Source organism: Onychostruthus taczanowskii, unplaced genomic scaffold, assembly GCF_017590055.1.
Source record: "Onychostruthus taczanowskii isolate IOZ18803 unplaced genomic scaffold, ASM1759005v1 scaffold164, whole genome shotgun sequence".
In the NCBI taxonomy this organism is placed as follows: Eukaryota; Metazoa; Chordata; class Aves; order Passeriformes; family Passeridae; genus Onychostruthus; species Onychostruthus taczanowskii.
The window spans coordinates 351,251-370,186 of record NW_024498840.1 but is presented as its reverse complement, the minus strand read 5'-3'; the positions used below and the strand labels follow the sequence as shown (position 1 = coordinate 370,186).

The 18,936-nt window shown below is 45.1% G+C and overlaps 1 protein-coding gene across 11 annotated transcripts in view; it reads right to left on the bottom strand.

Annotated features, from left to right (window-relative positions):
- The window catches only part of AGAP1 (ArfGAP with GTPase domain, ankyrin repeat and PH domain 1), a 306,975-nt gene that overhangs the window by 75,415 nt on the left and 212,624 nt on the right, over positions 1-18,936 (bottom strand). For all 11 annotated transcript variants that reach the window (XM_041399539.1, XM_041399540.1, XM_041399541.1 and 8 more), the window contains one exon: positions 2,053-2,214. In XM_041399539.1, the coding sequence (XP_041255473.1) occupies positions 2,053-2,214 (162 nt within the window). The remainder of the gene's footprint in view (positions 1-2,052; positions 2,215-18,936) is intronic.

Sequence of the window (18,936 nt, the reverse complement as noted above, 5' to 3'; positions counted from 1 at the left end):
AGAGGGAATGGCCTCAGGCAGGGCCAGGGGAGGCTCAGGGTGGAAACTGGGGAATATTTCTGCACAGCAAGGGCTGTCCAGCCCTGGCACAGCTGCTCAGGGCAGCAGGGGAGTCCTCATCCCAGGGGGGATTTAGAAGATGTGTGGATGTGACACCTGGGGACAGGGATTAGTGGTGGCCTTGGCAGTGCTGGGGGAATGGTTGGACTGGATGATCTCAGAGGGCTTTTCCACCCTCAATGATTCTACGCCCTCTGAGGCTCCCTGTGTGTTACTGAGCTGCTGCTTGCCAACAACTTCCTGCCTTTCTGGAAGCACATTGATCCAATTCCTATGAGAGGGGACAATTTTGTTGAGTTACTGCAAGAGGATTGCAAGAGGATGTCAGGTAACACGGTGTGATGCTGGAAGACAAGGAGAAGAGGAAGAGGAAACAGAGGATGATGAAGGATGGACTCTGCAAGCAGAACAGGGACACCAGGGAGAAGAGAGCCAAGTGCAAACTGTTCCCTCTGGGTCTGTGCCTGCAGCCCAGGACCACACAGACTCCAGCTCCAGTGCCTTGTGAAAACAATCTCCCCAGGAGAAAGAAAACATCCACCTATTAACTGCTCAGAAAGAGATTTTTCAAAGGCTCTCGATATCCAGCTGGTCTTGATTCATATTGACTTCAACAAAATATTCTTGGGCCAATGGTGAACGCTCTGAAAAATCCCCTCTGTAATTTGCCATTGAGGTTTGAAAATAAGTGGCGTAAAAGGGCTTCTTTAAAAGAAAAATAATAAAAAAAGGACAAATTAAAAATGAAAGGTTGAACTAAAATTTGGCTTCGGGCCATAAACTAGGGGGAAACTAACAGCAAAGATAGTTAAATGACTGGAAAGAGAACACAACAGGAGCTGTTATGAAAAAAAGCTGATGGCTTTTTAAAAAAGGATTTGTATAGATAGCTGGGGAAATAAATTCCGGATGTGATAGAAGTGCAATTGAGAAATTAAATAAATGGAAAATAAGGATGACTAAGTAGTAGTTAACATGCCCCTTCTCAGTTGTATACTATTATCACATCTATTTTTAATGTCTCTTCAGCTGTCTGCAATTGTCATCCTTTTTTCAGAACTTGTTCCAACATTCTTTGATACTGAATTAGCTGTTTTTTACCCTCCCATGCTTACAACCACATCTTTTTCTTACTCAACACTCCCCTTTTCCCACAATGTTATTCCATTGTCTCCCTTTTTCATCTCTCCTATGTGTTGACTCCCCAGTTTCTGAGCCCTCCAACCACCCTTGTTCATCTTTCTTTTTCTGGAGCTCTTTTGGTTGAATCCTAGCATGTTTCTTTTCTTCTTTTCTAAAGCTGCAAGCATGTTTTATATCATACCTGGCTCCTGTACACATTGTTACCCCTTCAGAAGGGCATTGAACAGCTACAGCAGTGTGGAAATAGTAAGCTAAGTTAAGGGAGAAAAAGAAGTTCTTTTTGGCTTTTGCTTTCTGGCTTGTAAAAAAAAGAACCCAAACATTTAAACTCTCCCCTTTTCCCTTTTATCCTCAAATAACACAAGCTTTCCACAAGCAGCTGAATATTCAAACAATGACAGGCATCAGAAGTGTTGGCCATTCTAGAGCTCAGGATGTGCCTAAGGAGATGTGATAACACAAGATTTAATAATACTGAAAAAAATACACAAGTTCTGACGTGATCCGTGGGCTACGGAGTGAACCTGAATTTTTCCTCCTTGTTAACCTTCCAAGTGTGCCTCTTCCTTACCTCAACACCTAATGATGCTTCATATTAACTTGGGTACTCTGATTTATGAAAAAAAAAAAAAAAAAAAAAAAGAGGTTCTAAACACACTCCAGGCAGCTGAATTCACCACTGTGATGCCTCAGCTGCTTCAGCTCCATCCTTACAAGCTCACACTTTAATTTCTCACAATTCCCTTTCTTTCCCCCCGTGCATTCAGAGCCGAGGCTGGTGCTGAGCTAACAACGCTCTTTGGAACGGCATTTTCAAAATTCAGGCTTGGATTTTGATTTGGAACCTACCCTCAGCCGTGCCCGAGATGCCATCAGCTTTGAAGTTGCTTGTGCTTTTCTTCCGGCGGTGCTTCTTTCTGTTGGCGTGGGGGGAAGGAGGGGGATCCAGCTTGGGGCTGGTGGTGCTGGATATGCTGGGGCTGGAGCACACTGAATCTCCCAGGCCCGTGTCTGCAGTTGGGTGGGAGGGAAAAAAAGAGGGGAGAAAAGATCAAAGTGCTGTGAGATTGAAATGAGTTGATTGTTAGAATCTGAGCTTACAACCCCTGGCTGTTGGCAGATACGTTCTTGAGCTCCTTCAGGAGATTCCCCAAACAATATCCATGGTTTTTTCCAAAAAAACCCCAACTTGGCTGAAGTGCTGATTCAAGTCCTGTTAGATTAACAGCACTCAGCAGCAATTTTAGGAGCAGGCCAGCTGGAATGTAAAAAACAATGGGAAAGCACTTTGTTGCTTCCAATTACCCCCTCCTCCAAAGATCTTCCCTAGCCCCAAATTAATTTGTGTAACACTTGGGCATTTTAATACATCATCAGAGATAACCCTACATCCTCTGGATGTTCTCTGCTGTCATTGATATCAGACAGACACCCACTGAAAAGGTGGTGATGGCAATAAAGGTGGGAAGATAAGGCAAGTAATGTGCACCTGGTACAGGTAATAATTGTGTGATAAAGGGTCACTTCCTACCTGCTCCCAATGAAAATAAATAATCTACATTACTCTGTTCAGTTTCCTGCTTTATTAACTCCAACAATTTTAAGAACTGGGTTTTTCCACACAGTAAATATTCAAGTAACCTTAATCCAGGATTTCCCCCCAAGGTTGGTAATATGATTTTTGTTTAATTACTGTCTTGGTTTGGATTTTAATTATAAAATTCCACATAAAACCTACACTTAAAGGAAAGTGCTTGCTATTATGGAAAGTGAAGCCATTTCCAGAACCTTGCTTAAATACCATATTGCACCTTAGTGCAGTATCAGGACTACATTTATGTGCCATATCCTTAAAATCTCCCAGACAGATATTCAGCAAATACATTCCCATGATTGTCTTTTGGGGTTAAATACTTGATGATTGGTTTCAGAATAGCAGACACAGGGAAAAAGAATAAAAATCCTTATTATAAAGCTTAAGTGTAATAACAGGAGTGCATTTAACTTAATATGTCAGAAAAATATCAAGCCAAACATTAAAAAAACAGCTTTAGATTCCTTTTGCATAGTTAAATTCCCACAGAACTGCCTATTTGACAAAAGCCAACTTATTTTGGTTTCTTTTCCCTCCTAAAAAAGTTTATTTACTAATTACCCCCTAAGCACAGTTGTGCTCTAAGTTATTAGTGGGGGATAAATTATGTAGCTAATTGCCTGGCAACAGAGACCAAACCAAACATTAATCTTTATATTAAGGATTTCTGTTCTTTTCCCTACATCCACTAGCTTGAAACCAGTTCCCAAGAATTTAACCCCGAAAGGGAATCATGGGAATGTATTCACTCTGTATCAGTGTAGGAGATTTTAAGGATCTGACCCACAACTGGTGCAAGTGGCTCTCCTGGCAGAGTTTGCTGTCTCTCCAGGAGAGGAGGAAGGCAAACCCAGGTGAAAATCCTGGTGGGAATTCTCTCAGCCATCCATGGCACAGAGAGAAGATGCAGAAGAGGGTGCCAGAAACACAAAGGGATGAGCACAGGTGCAAGAGGGTTGTTCCAGTCCCAAGCAGTGACCTCCAGCTTGACTCTGGAGGTTTCCACTGGTGGTACTTCAAAAGAAGGAGAAAACCCCCAGGTTGCCCAGAGAAACCGTGGCTGCCCCATCCCTAGGAGTGCCCAAAGCCAGGCTGGATGGGGCTTGGAGCAACCTGGGCTAGTGGAAGGTGTCCCTCTCTGAGGTGTTAGAACTAGGTGATGTTTAATGCTCCTTCCAACACAAACCTTTCTGGGATTCTATGATTCAAAATGCTTCACTTTCCCTCCCCCACCATTCCCAGCTTTCACCTTCTAAACAATCAAACCCATCCGAGTTCATCCCCTCCTGCACCCGCAGCATCAGCCACCATGCCCTGCACCCATCAAACCCCACAATCCTGAGGCACCACCACAGAATACATCCTGTTAAAAACCATCAGGCTAGATCCACACACTGGTGGCAGCTCTGTCTAATTTCCAGGCCATAAATCCCCCCAACAAAACCTGCTCGAGAGCTCTGAAAAATGAGGGACGTACGGGGCTGACGCCTGGCGTCGGAGAGCTGAAGAATTAACCTCCCGTGGTAAATCCTCGTCATCCACAGCCCCTTCCAGATAATAACCTGCTGTCCTTGGGTCAAACTGCTCTCAAGTGGGAGCCTGGAGCTCTCCCTCCTCCTCAACCAGCAAGGGAAGGATGGTCCCTCATAAACGGAGCCGAGTTGGTATCGCCGGCGCGCTGCTGCCCCCGGATCCCCGCTTTGCGAGCCCACCCTTTGAGGATGGGAGTTATTTAACATTGCCCTGGTTTAAAATATGAGCAATCAAAAGGCACCAGGCTTCCACGCTGTGCTCTCCCATTTCCCACTCCTTCCCTTGCCTGACAAGGTATTCTTCAAATTGAAAAGAGGGCTCCTGAAAGCTCGGGCTTGGGGAAACTGTAAATGAGTTCAGGCTTCAGCCCGCTGAATGCAATTTCATCCTCCTGACTGAATACAAATAATGCATTTTATTTGGTATCAATTACCACGCCTGAGAACAGACGACCACTGCCGGCACTATTAAATATATATTTAAAAAAAAAAAAAAAAAAAAAAAAGAGAGAAGAAAAAAAGATGGGGAAAAAAAAAAGGCAAGGATAAAGGCACGGCAAATTAAAAAAGCAAGCGCCTCATTACTCCCCATCTCAAGCAGCTTTGACAGAGGCACTGGAACTCATAAGCTGCATTCCACTGGGCTGGGATGGGCTGTTTTCCAGCCATCCCGCACGCTCAATGTCAGCCATTAGTTCTTCCCAATCGGGCATCAATGTTCAACACACACCCGAAAAAATATATAATACTGGTAATAATAATAACAATCTGCAGCCTCTCCGAGCTTCAATACTTGAAGTATGAGTCAAAGCAGCAGTTTCACTTTTCACTCGGGAAGCTGACAAGCATGACTAGAGGGGGAATAAAATAACATTCAGTTCGCATAAATATCAAGCGGGCTGCTTGAGACTGATGGGCCAGGAATGTATTCTTAGCCATCATTCTGGCAGACAGGCCCAAGGACACTCATAACTTATTTTACAATCATTTAGTTTCAGCTCAAGTGGAAAACGTGACAACTTATCTCTGCTGACAAGATGCCATATCGAACCTTACAATTAACTCTCCCCCGATTATCTGCCCAGCCCATCATTAGCTCTGCGGCTCTTGATGGACTGTAGGGACACAGCTTCCCTTGATGATGGTCATCATTTGCAGGGTGCACAGCTCCATGACACGACACCGAGGACAAAACTCTCCCCTTGCCACGGAGCTGGGGTTGTCCTGACCGGCACAGCCTCGTTTTTGCCACTGTTTTGAAGTGACGAGCGGCAAAACGCTGCTGGAAAATGTCTTCTCCCCCCAAACGGAGCATCCTCGTGTTTCAGCCCACGCCTGCTGCTGCTGCTGCAACCTCCAGGAGTGAGCCAGAGTGCCCACGCTCTGTCCCAGCTGCCAGGAGCCTTCCTCTTGCCCTCCATCCCTCTCCAGTGCCATGATTAACTCCTTCAGCCGGAAAGGAGAGCTGACACAGCCACATCGCAGAATCATTTGGCTTGGAAGGGACCTCAAACCCCAACTCCTGCCATGGGACACCGTCCTCTGTCCCAGGTTGCTCCAAGCCCTGCCCAGCCTGGCCTTGGACACTTCCAGGGCTGTGGCAGCCCTGCGTAAGTATGTGCAGTATCTCACTCCACGCCCAAAAGCACCAAGTGACCCTTGCTGACCAAACACCCCTCGAGTTATGCAGAGATGGGACATAAAAACCCCACCCCTCTGCTCTTCACATGGTGATTTTTCTCTAGAGGTGCAAGACACGTGGATTAAGACAGAGACTGCTCTGCTGTGCAAGTCCAACCCTCATTTGTGAGAATTTACCAAACAAAATAAAAAAGCCAATGCAGCTTTTACTCCACAAGGCAAGTGCCACGTCTGCTGCTCTCCAAGATCCATTTTGCAATTATGGTCATGAGAGAAATGCCTTTCAAGTATGACAAACTGTGGTAGAAGAAAGGAGGGGTGGAACAGAAGCAACACTTTGTCTACAACTACAACCCAGAGTCAAGAGACAGAACATTAAATGAAAACCAATCCTCAGAAGAGTCTCAAGAGCAGTGCTGTTGTACTGGGCTTTATTTGCTGTTTGAAACAATTTCATATCCTCTCCCAGTGTTACGAATATTTTGTAAAGGGTAACAATTCCCACTTCCTATCTTTTCTATTATTTTGCTATTTGGAAGCTGCACGTGCTCAACAAATGGATGTCAAAGACAACTCCATTTGTGTCCCCTAAGGACTCTGTGAGTGTCCTCCTGGATTTGAAAAGGGTGGAAAATTAACAGAATCATCACTGAATCACAGGACTGGAAGTGACCCGATAGACCATCTCATCCCACCCCTGCCATGGCCAGGGACACCTTCCACTGTCCCAGGGTGCTCCAAGCCCCAATGTCCAACCTGCCCTTGGACACTGCCAGGGATCCAGGGGCAGCCACAGCTGCTCTGGGCACCCTGTGCCAGGGCCTGCACACCCTGACAGGAAACAATTCCTAATTCCTAATATCCCATCCATCCCTGCCCTCTGGCAGTGGAAGCCATTCCCTGTGTCCTGTCCCTCCATCCCTTGTCCCCAGTCCCTCTCCAGCTCTTCTGGAGCCCCTTTAGGACCTGGAAGGGGCTCTGAGCTCTCCGTGGAGCCTTCTCTTGTCCAGGTGAACACCCTAAACTCTGAGCTGTCTGAAACTCAATCCAAACCCAGACTGTGCTTCCTGGTGCCCCAAGAACAGAAAAACAACTACCTTGCATCCCGAATTCCCAACCCCCCCACCAAACCCATCCAAGATACGGTTCCTTCAGCAGCTGCAGCAGAGGTGCAGGAGATGCCAGCACAGGAACCCAGGAGGCCAAGGAAATGAGGGACAATAAGCCAGGATGAGCACCCCAGGCCAGGGTAACGGAGCTGGGGGTGGCAAAAGCAGGAAAAGAGGCAACGTGTGAGGTACGGGAATAGCACAGCACAAAGGCTGGGACACAAAAGTCCAAGAGCGGAGCTTCGTCGTTGGCCCACGGCTCCTATTCTCTCTGTCACACACACAACCCTCTCTCCTGTGTAACCATCTGCAGCGGAACCAAGGATATTCTGACCCCTTCTATCCCCGTGCCTTTTGATTTATTTCATATTTTTGTCAAATCACCTATTTACAAAAACTTGAAACAAACTCAACAGGTGACGCTATTCTCCACAGACCAAAGTCGAGCTTGATCTGGTTTACATTTTTCTTGCATCTTCTTGTTAAAATTTTCCAACAGGCTTTCAAAGTGAAATTAGACTTTTTTGTCAAGCCCAGCTCCCCAACACGGCCTTATTCTCAAGTGGCTGGAGATTGATTAATTTGGGTTTTTGATTTGCCGAAGTGACAAGAAGTCAGACGTTACAAAAGCGGGAGCGGTGAATGGGATCAATTAAAGAGCAGAAGCAGCAACACAATTAATAGCACGGGGTTCAAGAGCAGAGAGAAAGCGCTGATGACGAAAACAACAGCAACAGCTCTGCCTGCAGCAGGAATCTTTGCTGCTGACCCAAGGAAGGCTGAATCCAAAGAGGGTGTTTCAGAACTTTCACTATGCCATTAGTGCTGAAATGAAATAAGGCAAAGATGTCGGTAGCTGGTGGACTGAATAATAAAAAAATAGCTGGACACTTTCATCTTCCACACATGTGTTTTAAATAAAGGTGAGAAAAGCAATCCTTTTATTTAAACAGGGGAAGCAAGAGACTATAACTATCTGTAGTTTGTATTTCAGACCCATTTCCCTGAGCTGAGATTTTTCTGGCTGTGAAATCCACTGCTCTCCAGCTTCCCTTTACAGCTATTACCATAAATGTTCTATCAAGTTCTTTATCTTCCTCCTCTGCCTCAGACCGAAGTGAAAGGGATGCAGCAATCGCACAGCACAGATGCACAGGACTGACATGAAAATCCTGTCAGAACTGCAGCTTGGCACAAGTCCCTGGATGTAATAAACACTTGGGAGTGGGGGAGAAGGGGTGGCAGCCTCCAGGATGAGGAAAAAAGGCAAATATTTGTCAGGTACAGAGAGCTCACGCCTTTGGAGGAATTAGGCGCATCTGGTCATCGCTGAGCTCAGCTCAGCTCGGACACTCAAGCTATGGAGGGCCTAAATTAACCTGCTGCACTGAAGGAAATTAAAGGGAGCTCTGAGCAGAACTGGGGATGGACATCAAAGAGCCTCGGGAGCCTTCCCTTTCCATGGCAATTCCCATTTCTTCAGCCTTGTGCCCAGAGCCTGCAAATCTCACAGCTGTCCTGTCATCCTCAGGAAGCCCCACTGAACGACTCCTTTCCTCTAAGAGCAACCTCAATTAAACAAGGAAAACAAAGCTTCCTTCTAGGCAGCAGAAGAGGGATCTCCCTGCTTTTGGAGGGTCTGGCTCTTGCTGTGTGGCAGCACCTCCAGACCCCAGGGCATGAGCATCCCTTCCACTCCGTGACAAGGGAGGGACATCATCCACAGCCTTGGGAGAGACAATCAGCCTCAAGATGCTCAGGCACAGATATTGGAAGGCTCCAGTAATTTTGGAAAGACCCTCATTACTATCTCCCTTATCTAAAGGAAAGACACATCACCTCTAGCTCATTCCCTACCAATGCACAATGTTGGGCCATCATAAAGGAAGCATGAGAGCAGAAATGCAACAATAGAGCTTAAAAAACCCCCATAAAAGTACATTTTTCCACCTAAGGAGCAACACATTACAGTGCTGGCAGAACAGCATCTTGCTCCCTGGAACTTGAAGTACGGCTAGGAAGAAAAGAAGCTCCCTTTCAAAGGAAGCTCCTCGTTTCCAGGAGGAATTCACCAGCTCCCACAAGGACAGCACACAACTATTCCTACCCAGCTCTCTCCTGTGCTGCCAGGATGGCGACAAGCAAAGCAAAGACTGTTTTAGAGGACCTGCAACCTCAGAATGTGAACTGGGGATGAGATCCTAATCTTCCTCCACACATCTTGCCTGCAGCAGGTTTAGGTCAGGGGCAGGGATGATACAAACTACTCCCTGAGCGAGCAGGGTTTGTTAATTTATCTCATCCCTGCACTCCCCTCCTCTGCTCTGCATGTGAACGTGCCCTGTGGAAAGATCAAGCCTGACAAGTTGTTTGAACACATAAGGACAACAAACCAGGAAAGAGAAGGCAGTCTGGGATGCTGCAGGATGCCACCACATCCCAAGGCAAAGTAACTTGGTGGCTCCTGCCGAAGAGAGCTGCAGTTGAGGTCTTAGAGTTGAGAATTAGGGAACATCCCTAATTCTTCTGGCAGAAGGTTTTCACTGGGCAGCATCAGCCCTGTGAGCCCTGGGTGGTGTCACCCTGAATCGCTGCCAGTTCACTGCAGGCAACTTGCTCATTTCAGGGAATTTGTTCCCTCCCCACGAGGGAGAAAGGAGATGGGTGGTCCTTTTGAAGACACACCTCAGGGCAGAAGCTCCTGGTTCAATTCCAGGTCATGTCTTGGTCTGTCTGGGCCAGTCTGGATGGGGCTTGGAGCAGCCTGTCCAAGGATAGTCTTCAGGGCCCTTCCAACCCAAACCATTTTGTGATTCTATTATTCACACTGTAACTGCTTTCTGTCTCCCCCTTCTGAAGCCAGGTAGATCATCAGGCACTTCAAGAACAGCTGCCAACTGCAGCACCCTGGGTGTGGCAAATCCACCAGGACCATCCCCAGGATTGGTGATGTGGAAACAAACAGACCCTTGGAGCACATTAAAAGAACACATTTTGGGTGAACAAGCTCCACTGTGGTCAGGTACATACAAATTCTATTTTAGATCAAAATGAGATGCATGTAAATTCACCTTAATTACACAGAGGGGGGCAGAGCTCCACCCTGATCTAACCATCAGCGCTGTCTTCTCATTGCATCAAAAAAATCCTCATTTAACAACATTTTGCTTTGAAATAGAGCCTGCAGGTCAGCAGACACCTGGAAAATAATGAATCCATGGCTTACTGAATCACTTCCTACTAAAATATTTACCTTGTGTTTCAAGATAGGCAAAGTAAGACAGAGAGGAAGAACTGACTCTCTTCAAAGGATGCTCAGAGCCAGAAAGATGTCTCGTCTCTACTCCTGTACTTTAACCTTCCGTCTGTATAACCTGTGGATAACTTCAAGCTTCAAACCCACTCTGTGGTAATTGAGAAGAGGTTAGGAAACTCTCCACTGTCAGTCCACGAGACTTCAGTGACAAGCTCTAATATCAGTGTTTTGGAGGGGGGAAAAAAAAATCAAGAAGACTTTCACTATTAACATTTTCCAATTAAAGCCGAATAATTGCTGTATAGCAAATTGGCTGTTAATTGCATCATGCTAGGCAGGAAAAAGCTAAGGCTTTCCTGGTAATGTATGCCATGAGCAGCACTGTCAGAAAGGAAGAGAAATAATGGCAGCAACACCAAGCCTGCTCTTAATCAAAGGCAAAATCAAACATTTTCCTATCGCAGACACCCAGAGCTGAAAAGCAAAGCTCTTAAAACACAAAGCTCTGCCTTTCAGAGGTGTCAGGTGGTGTAACTGCCACCAACAAACTTTTTTTTTTTTTTAAATTTCCAATTTTAATCAAGCCTTCTTTCTAGCTCTAAATAAGTGGGGGCCCTTCCCCAGAGATACTCCTCACGCCCCGGCCCGTGGGTGGCACAGCCGGGCTGCAGGAAGGGATGAGATCAACTGTGACAAATGAAGGGCCCGGGCACTTGAAAGGGGAAGCTCTCCCACCTGCAGGAAGGGAAGCTCTGAGCTCCAGCTGGCCCCCAACAATCCCCAGGTTGTGGCCAGGGCCCTGCACAGAGGCTTCTTTCACTCCCTGAGCCATGTGTGCTGTGAGGTGGCTTTGAAGTGTTGGGTTCCATAGGTAAGGAATACACAACATCCCTAAACACCCAAGCTTTGAAGTGTTGAGTTCCATAGGTAAGGAATACACAACAGCCCTAAAAACCCACTGCTCTGATCTGGGCTGGGGGGAAACCCAGCCTGCCAGCAGCCACGCTTGAGGAGGCAACTGCTCTGCTCTTAATTGGAACAGAAACTTCATTAAGGCCCAGAAGGGATAAAAGCACTGAGTGTGTCTCTGGCACACCCTTCCTCCAGACCCTACAAAACAAAGCACGGCACTCCTGGCTGCACATTAAACAAGAATGTAACATTCAACATTAAACAAGAATGTAACTATTACAAGCATCTGCTGGAACTTCTGAAGTGTGGATGTGCAAAGAAGAAATCCTCAAACCAGGAATTGCTCCCATGGGACGTGAACATTTTGCTTTCTCAGCTTTGCATTTAAACCTTTACAAAACTTAAAATAAATTTAGAATTCACATTATTAGATAAACTTAGCTTATTTACACTAAGAGAAAAAGATTAATGAAAAATAAAAGCTTGCTGTTTGGGAAGCTTATTTATTTCCCTCCTTAAGTCTTCCTTACACAGCCCTTAAATACAGAATTCAGTGGGCTTATGAAATTTGTAAGGCACACTACTTGAATCAAAGAGTTTATAAAATGTCACATTCTGCTCTTGCAGTATTATGTCTTTCCTCTATGTTTACTTGAGAGTGTGTCTCTCGATTTATAATGTTCTCTTGCAAACGTGATTTTATTTTCTAAGTCCATAACCTCCCCCAGGATATTGTGTGAATCCAGCTCATGTATTTAATTCCCTGCAATTACTGCAAACATTTCAGATTAAAGCAACCTTAAACTGCAACCATGCAAAATAAAAACCTTTAAAACTTACACTCTTCTAAATACAATTGACATTACAGGACAGCCTCCCTGATGAAGAATTCCCTTGTCCAGAGCTGTGATCATCTCCAGTATTATACCTTACATTCAAAGGTTTTTATGTAATGATTCAAAATAATGGTTCTAATATAAAACCACAGAAGAGAACACATTTTGCAGACTTTAAGGGCTGTATCTGCCAAATGTCAAGAGTCGGAGCTGCACAGAACCGTGCTGGGTATCCAGCTGCCTTCCTGGAGAAGCCCTGACTTTTGGGAAGTGTTTCTTGGATAGGAGCTTGAAGAGCTGATGGAGACAACACTCACTCTCCTCACTATTCTGCCAGGTTAAAGCCTAAACTCCAAGAATAAAAGTAAAGTGCTTTGGCTTGAGGGCTTTTCCCTCTTTTTTTTTTCTCCTGAGTGGGGATAACAGAGATGGTGTGACAACCAAGCCCAGCTACAGGCAGAAAAAGCACAGATTTACTGAACACTGCCAGAAAATCAAATCAGATTAATCAACATCAGTAACCAGAAATAAATCACCTTTTTCCCCTGTTACAAAGAACATGCTATTTGCATTTTTACTTCAGTGTAAATCCTAAGCCAAACTAAATGCAAAATCGGTATTTAAACATCCATAAGTAAATGCTGGGAAAACCCAGAGCTTTGTAGTTCAGTCAGGAAGTTAATTTAGTCCCATGAACAATTTACTGACAGACATTTGGCACTCCAGGCTGTGAGCAACATTAAGATCAGCATCAGGTTGCCAATGTCAAATTACCTGAGGATACAAACTCATGTTTCTTGGAATCAAGAGCAGGATCTAATTGCTAAATGCAACAATTCTTTGTGTTTTAATTGGGGGGAGAGCAGAAAGAAGATCTTCAACAGGAAAAACAGATGGAGAACTGCAGAAGTGTATCTCAGGATTTAAGCAGCAGCACTGGATAAATAGAGGAGCAGCTGAAACTCAGCCAAGCTGTGCAGAAATGCCCAAAGTCCTCCCTAAACCAACATCATGGCAGAGTTTAAACTTCAGAGGGCTTTTGGTGCCACCAGAGAGACAAAGTAAAGAGCTGCTTTCAGACCTTTCACTCTTTGATGTCACTTCTCTGCGGGACACAAGGCACAGAGGGAGCAGATGGCAACAGCTCATCTCCTGTTTGGTGGTCACTGAGCTGCCATCCTGGATGGCAGGAGAAAGGCACAGACCCACAGCATAATTTAGGTTGGAAAAGCCCTCTGAGACCTTTGGGTCCAACCCCTAACCCAGCACTAAAATGTGCTCCTAAGTGCCACACAGTTTTCAACACTTCCAGGGATGGTGACCCCAAAGTTTCCCACTAAGCTGAGATTTCCCATGGTCTGCAGAACAGGAGGGGTAAGCACTGGCTCCTGCTGCTTCCAGAGGCTATCACATTCCCAAAAACCCCAGGCAGGCAGCACCAGCTGGATTAATGCTCCAAACCCCTCTCCAGAGCACTTATTTATCACCACTGCCCTCCAGGCCTTACATCACTTGGGGAACCACAGGTTGCAAAACCCCATCGTCCCCTGCCTGAATTAAAACCAGTTTGAAACCTCAAGTCCTGCAGGATCAGCAAATCCAAAATATAGCAGCTTCCTAGGACACTGCTACACAGAGCTTTTTAATATTTCTGGTTGACCGGGCTATTTCAGGTGAGAGCCTGTCAAGAATGGCAGGTAAATTTAAATACTGGAAGTTTCTCAGTACACAACCTCATGCTGAAAAGGGATGGCTTTCCAGAAATTGTTAAAATGTAGTGTTTTATAACCCAAGTTTCCTCAAGGTATGCTGAGAAAACAAAGGCAATAATAAATTGTTGCTAGCAGAGTTTACCCTGCTGAACTGCAATAGTTTCCCTCTGGAAATATTTTGCCAAAGGCAATTTGTGGATCACAAAGAGGTATGAAAAGTAGAATGTTCCCTTTCTTGTCCTGTGTAAGATAATGTAAACTACATGCACATATTATGCATGGTGAATTTTATTATATTAAGTAGTAAGAACTACAGAAAATCCCAGAGCAGCTCTAAAGCAGCTAGGAACAAAAAATTAAAAAAAAAAAAGGAGAAAATAAATCTATATTTGCTTTTCAGTCACATTTTCCATATTTAAAAAGGAGGAAAAAGCTCTTCCGACCTAAACCATCTGCATACACTGGCCAAAAACAATTCCAAAATTCTGTAAATCTATTTGAAATTATATAATTGATCCTGGTCAAGAACTTGCCTATGGAATTACAACAGCTCTAAATGGTATTTTCTGATGTCAGCTTGAACCATTTCCTTTCCCAAGGCAGAGCAGAAGGTTCCATCATTTAATCATTCCCAGCACTTAGGATCAGACAAGTAAGGCAAGTTGCAAGGTCTGCATTAATATCAACACTCCAGCGACCTCTCACACCCCATGGCACAGTGAGAACTCAATTTTACATTAATAAACCCTAACACCAAACTGGTAGAAACTCAGAAGACACCAGGTATTACAACTCCCATAAATTACAGCCGAGCTCAAATGGCCCGTACGAGCAATTGTACAGTGATAAAGCCTAAGTGGATGATATTTAAACAGATATTTGATTTACTGCAGAATTTTACATCGTGCTGGAATTCAAATGACAATTTACAAGTCCAGAGACCAGAAATCCCTGTCCCATGCAAAGTGCTGCTTGCAGTGCTCTGTCAGAAGAGCTGAATGCTGAATCCTTCCCACTGATGGGCTCAGGGCACAGAAGCCAAATGATAAAACAGAACACTGAAAAAGAGAATGAACCAAGCTGCTGCTTCATCCCCAGGTAGGAAATGACATCCTTGGTCTCCTCAGAGTGATGGCTCACAAATCTCACTTCTGCAAGGCAGCTGCCTGTGGGTCCTGGCACCACAAAAACCTCTGCTGCCAAACTGGGGGTCTGTCTGTCAGGCTCTTCAGAGATGCACCAATTGTGAAGACTGGAGAGCAGAGGGACTCATCTCTTTAGGGACATTAGCACCACTAAAATCATGGAATTGGAAAAGCCCTCGAAGACCACTGAGTCCAACCTGTCACTGTCCCCAGCCCACAGCACTGAGTGCCACGTCCAGGAGATCCGTGGACACCTCCAGGGATGGGCAATCCAAACCTCCCTGGGCAGCTCCAATCCCTGAGCACCTTTTCCTTGGGGAAATTCCTGATGCTGTCCACCCTGAGCTCCCCTGGCCCAGCCTGAGGCCGTTCCCTCTCCTCCTGTCCCTGCTCCCTGGAGCACAGCCCGACCCCCCTGGCTGTCTCCTCCTGGCAGGAAAATTTCCTCACTGAAAGGGGGGGGTCAGGCACTGGCACAGGGTGACCAGGGAAAGGGTGGAACACTTCCATCATACCTGGAAGTGTTAAAAAAATGTTTGGATTTGGCACTTAGGAACAGGGATTAGTGGTGGGCTTGACAGTGCTCGGTTAAGGGCTGGACTTCATGATATTTGAGGGCTTTTCCAACTGTAAAAATGTTGTGATTTTATGCAAATAATAGCTGGATTTACAGAGGAGGAATTGTGGGATGCACAATCCAGAGCAGAACTTAAACATTCAAACAGGTCACAAATGGCTCCCCTGAGACCAGAAACCCTCCTGTTCCCCAGCAAATAGCAACTACAGATAATTCTGGGTGATAAAAGAAAAAAAAACAAAACAAAACCCAAAACATCAAGGAGGGGATTTATCAGAGGAAAAAAACATTGCAGGCTTCCAGTGGGATCCAGGAAAATCTCTGGGCCAATAGCTGGAGCAGCAGTAATTGTTCCAAATCTATCAATAAAGCTGAGCTGCTCCTTCATTGACTGCAAACACCAATTTCTTTCATGGGGGATTATAAGTTGATGTTCATGGTCTCTCTACCACCATTAGGGTGATAAACAGTTGAAACTACATCAGGATCTGACACACAGATCAATTCTGGGTCCATAAAGAATCTACACAAGAGGTTCCTGGACAGGGATTTACTGCCCCCAGTTTTTATTCTCTCTCGCTGCTAAAATTACTTCTGTCAAGCACTTACAAGAGTACGGAGGAGAAGTGGGGGAAAAAAAATAGGAAAAAAAGGCAAAAAGAATTAATTTTTCATGTGCTGCTGGAACAGCCTTTTGAAATTTCGGGAGTTTTTAAGGCAAATATGTTCCTGCATTGGAAATGATGCTGAACAGCAGGTGGGACTGAGCTAAATAGTGAGCCAGCAGCACGAGCTGCTCACTATCCAGCACGCAGCAATTTGAAACACCAAACTAAGCTGTCGAGATTTTCTCCCAGGGCAGGCACAGGCTTCATGTTACCAGCGCCAAATTATATTAGACATTTAATTTTAAACCTCAGGTACTTAAATGTAAAACCTTACAACAGTAATAGTCATAAAGCAGTGGGGCATTCCATTTCAGAGAATGGATTTTTCTATTTTTCCTCTTTAATTTAACCAGCACCTCCTGTTTTGTGGCTCTGCCCACTACAAAGTAATTTATCTAATTAGGAGATGTTCACAGCTGCTTGAAAGACAGAAGCCCCAGGAAACCAAAGGTCTGGTTTGGAAGACTTTGAAAAGTTCTCTGGAGCCACACAAAGTATTAATTTAATGTGAAAAAAAGGTGCAGAGAAAAATTGAATCCCAATATGTTATTTTGTCTACAATAAAACCACGTGACAATAAGCAGGCATATTCTCCAGTACATTGGCATTTGAATTCCAAAAGATGCTTAGCTTCTTGCCATACCTGCTGCTTTCACAGTATTAGCTTTTTATGACTAAAATTCAAAAATCTTTTAATGGAGAAAAAACCCCCAGAAATTAAAAAGGGTTTTTCATGCGTCAACTTGCCAACATAAAGGACACATCTCTGAGCTTACCCAAAGATGATACACTCAGAGCAATCAATTATTCTTGAGGTTTTGTAGGAATTTTAGTGCAATACTTCTGAGTCTGCTGACCCTTAGTTGTCTAAAACTCGTTTTTAATCCAGTTTTCCCTCCATATTTATAAAAAAACAACCCCGCAAATTTATTTTTTTTTACACATTAGAACCTCTGCAAGAAATTATTTGAGGTAGGCTTCTTCACAAGTACCCACCAGTCACCTGTAATTTCAAAATAAGGATTTCATAGGTAATTCTGGCTGTCGTCTCTTTTGAGCCAGAAGTAATCCCACATGAATGTCAAGTCAGAAACAGGTACTGCACACATGGGGGACTGCAGAGCTGGGGTGGGAGAAAAGGCTCCCTTTGCCAGGAATTGCAAACCAGCTCGGGATCAGCAGCAGGAGCAAAGGGCAAGTCCAGCAAACCCAGCACTTTGAAGCCAAGGGGATGGCAAAGGCAGGAATTCAGGGGTTATTCCTACTTTTTAAGATTCCATTTCCATGCCACTTGTAGGAGTTTGCTGAATTTTGGAGGTTTTTCTCCCCTGCAGCCTCATTTGGGACATGTGGCACGGGGATAGCACCTGCTCACCTGGCTGCAGGTGTGTCAGGGTGCACAGGACTGCAACCTACAGCTCCTGCTTTCCCCCTACAGCCAGCAATCAACATTCTTCATCTTGCCTTAGAAAAGCTAGAGGATAAAAGGCACAAAAAAGCCCAAATTTTGTTCTGACCTTTCAGAAGGGAGGTGGAGCTGGGGTGGATTAAAATGACCAAGCAGTTCAGGAAAAAGAGGCAGAAAATGTATGATTTTAAGTGGGAAAACCAGCACAGCCTCCATGCAGGGCAATGCTGCCTCCCCTAAAAGCTTAACCAGGAGTGGGTGAGCTGGGTGGACACAGAGGAGAACAGGGCTGAAGCTTTTGTTTCACTGTGCTGCCTCACAACATCCCTGCCTTCCTGCAAGGCTCACTCAGAAAATTCTTAGGCAACATCTGGGCCATTTCAATGCAAATTCTCCTGAAGGTGCTGCCTCCATGTTTACAGCTCCAGGAAAAGGTCTCTGCTTTGCTAAGTATGTATTTGATAGTTAATGCCACTCTGAAACACGGGGATCATGATTTTAAACCCTCTGTTCTCCTAAGGTGGCACTAAAAACCTGCCCAGAGATGCTCTCAGGGCTATACTCACATTCAGACCTTCTACAGAGATATATGTGGGACACGTGAAATAGTTCCCATATTCCCCTAACTGTTCCCATTTTAGGGGCAGCCATCAGAAACAGCATTCCTCCCCTTTCTCCTGACCTATTCACCCTGGTCTGGTAGCAAACATCACATCTACTCTTTTAAAAACAATTATTGCTACAACCTAATAATTCCTAAACACCATCAGGAATAGTGTCTGCTCCTTTTAATGCTGTTAAATGCTCCACAGAGGAAACACTCAGACTGTGCCAGGAGTGTGCAGGCAATGGAGCAAGAGCACAGCAGAGAAAGGACACGCTGAGGAGAAGATCTGGAGGGTCATTTACTGCTAATACCCATCACACAGGGCAAGAAATCTGAGTATCAAGCAAACAACACACATTATGTGGCTGCTCCATGTCTGGGAGTGTCCAGGGCCGGGCTGGATAGGGCTTGGAGCAACCTGGAATACTGGAAGGTGTCCCTGCCCATGACAGGGGAGGATGGGCTTGAAGGTCCTTTCTAACCCAGACCATTCTGGGATCCCATGATTATGTACCTGAAATTAAAATTAAGCAGTACTGCAACTACATGAGCTCTTCATTTTGAAAAAAACAATCACAGAATTCTCTCAGGCTGCTCCAAGTCCCATCCAGCCTGGCCTTGGACACTTCCAGGGCAGCCACAGCTTCTCTAGGCAATCTCTGCAAGGCTTCACCATCCTCTCAGGGAAGGATTTCTCCCTAATATCCAAGCTAAACTTCCTCTCTTTCAGTTTAAA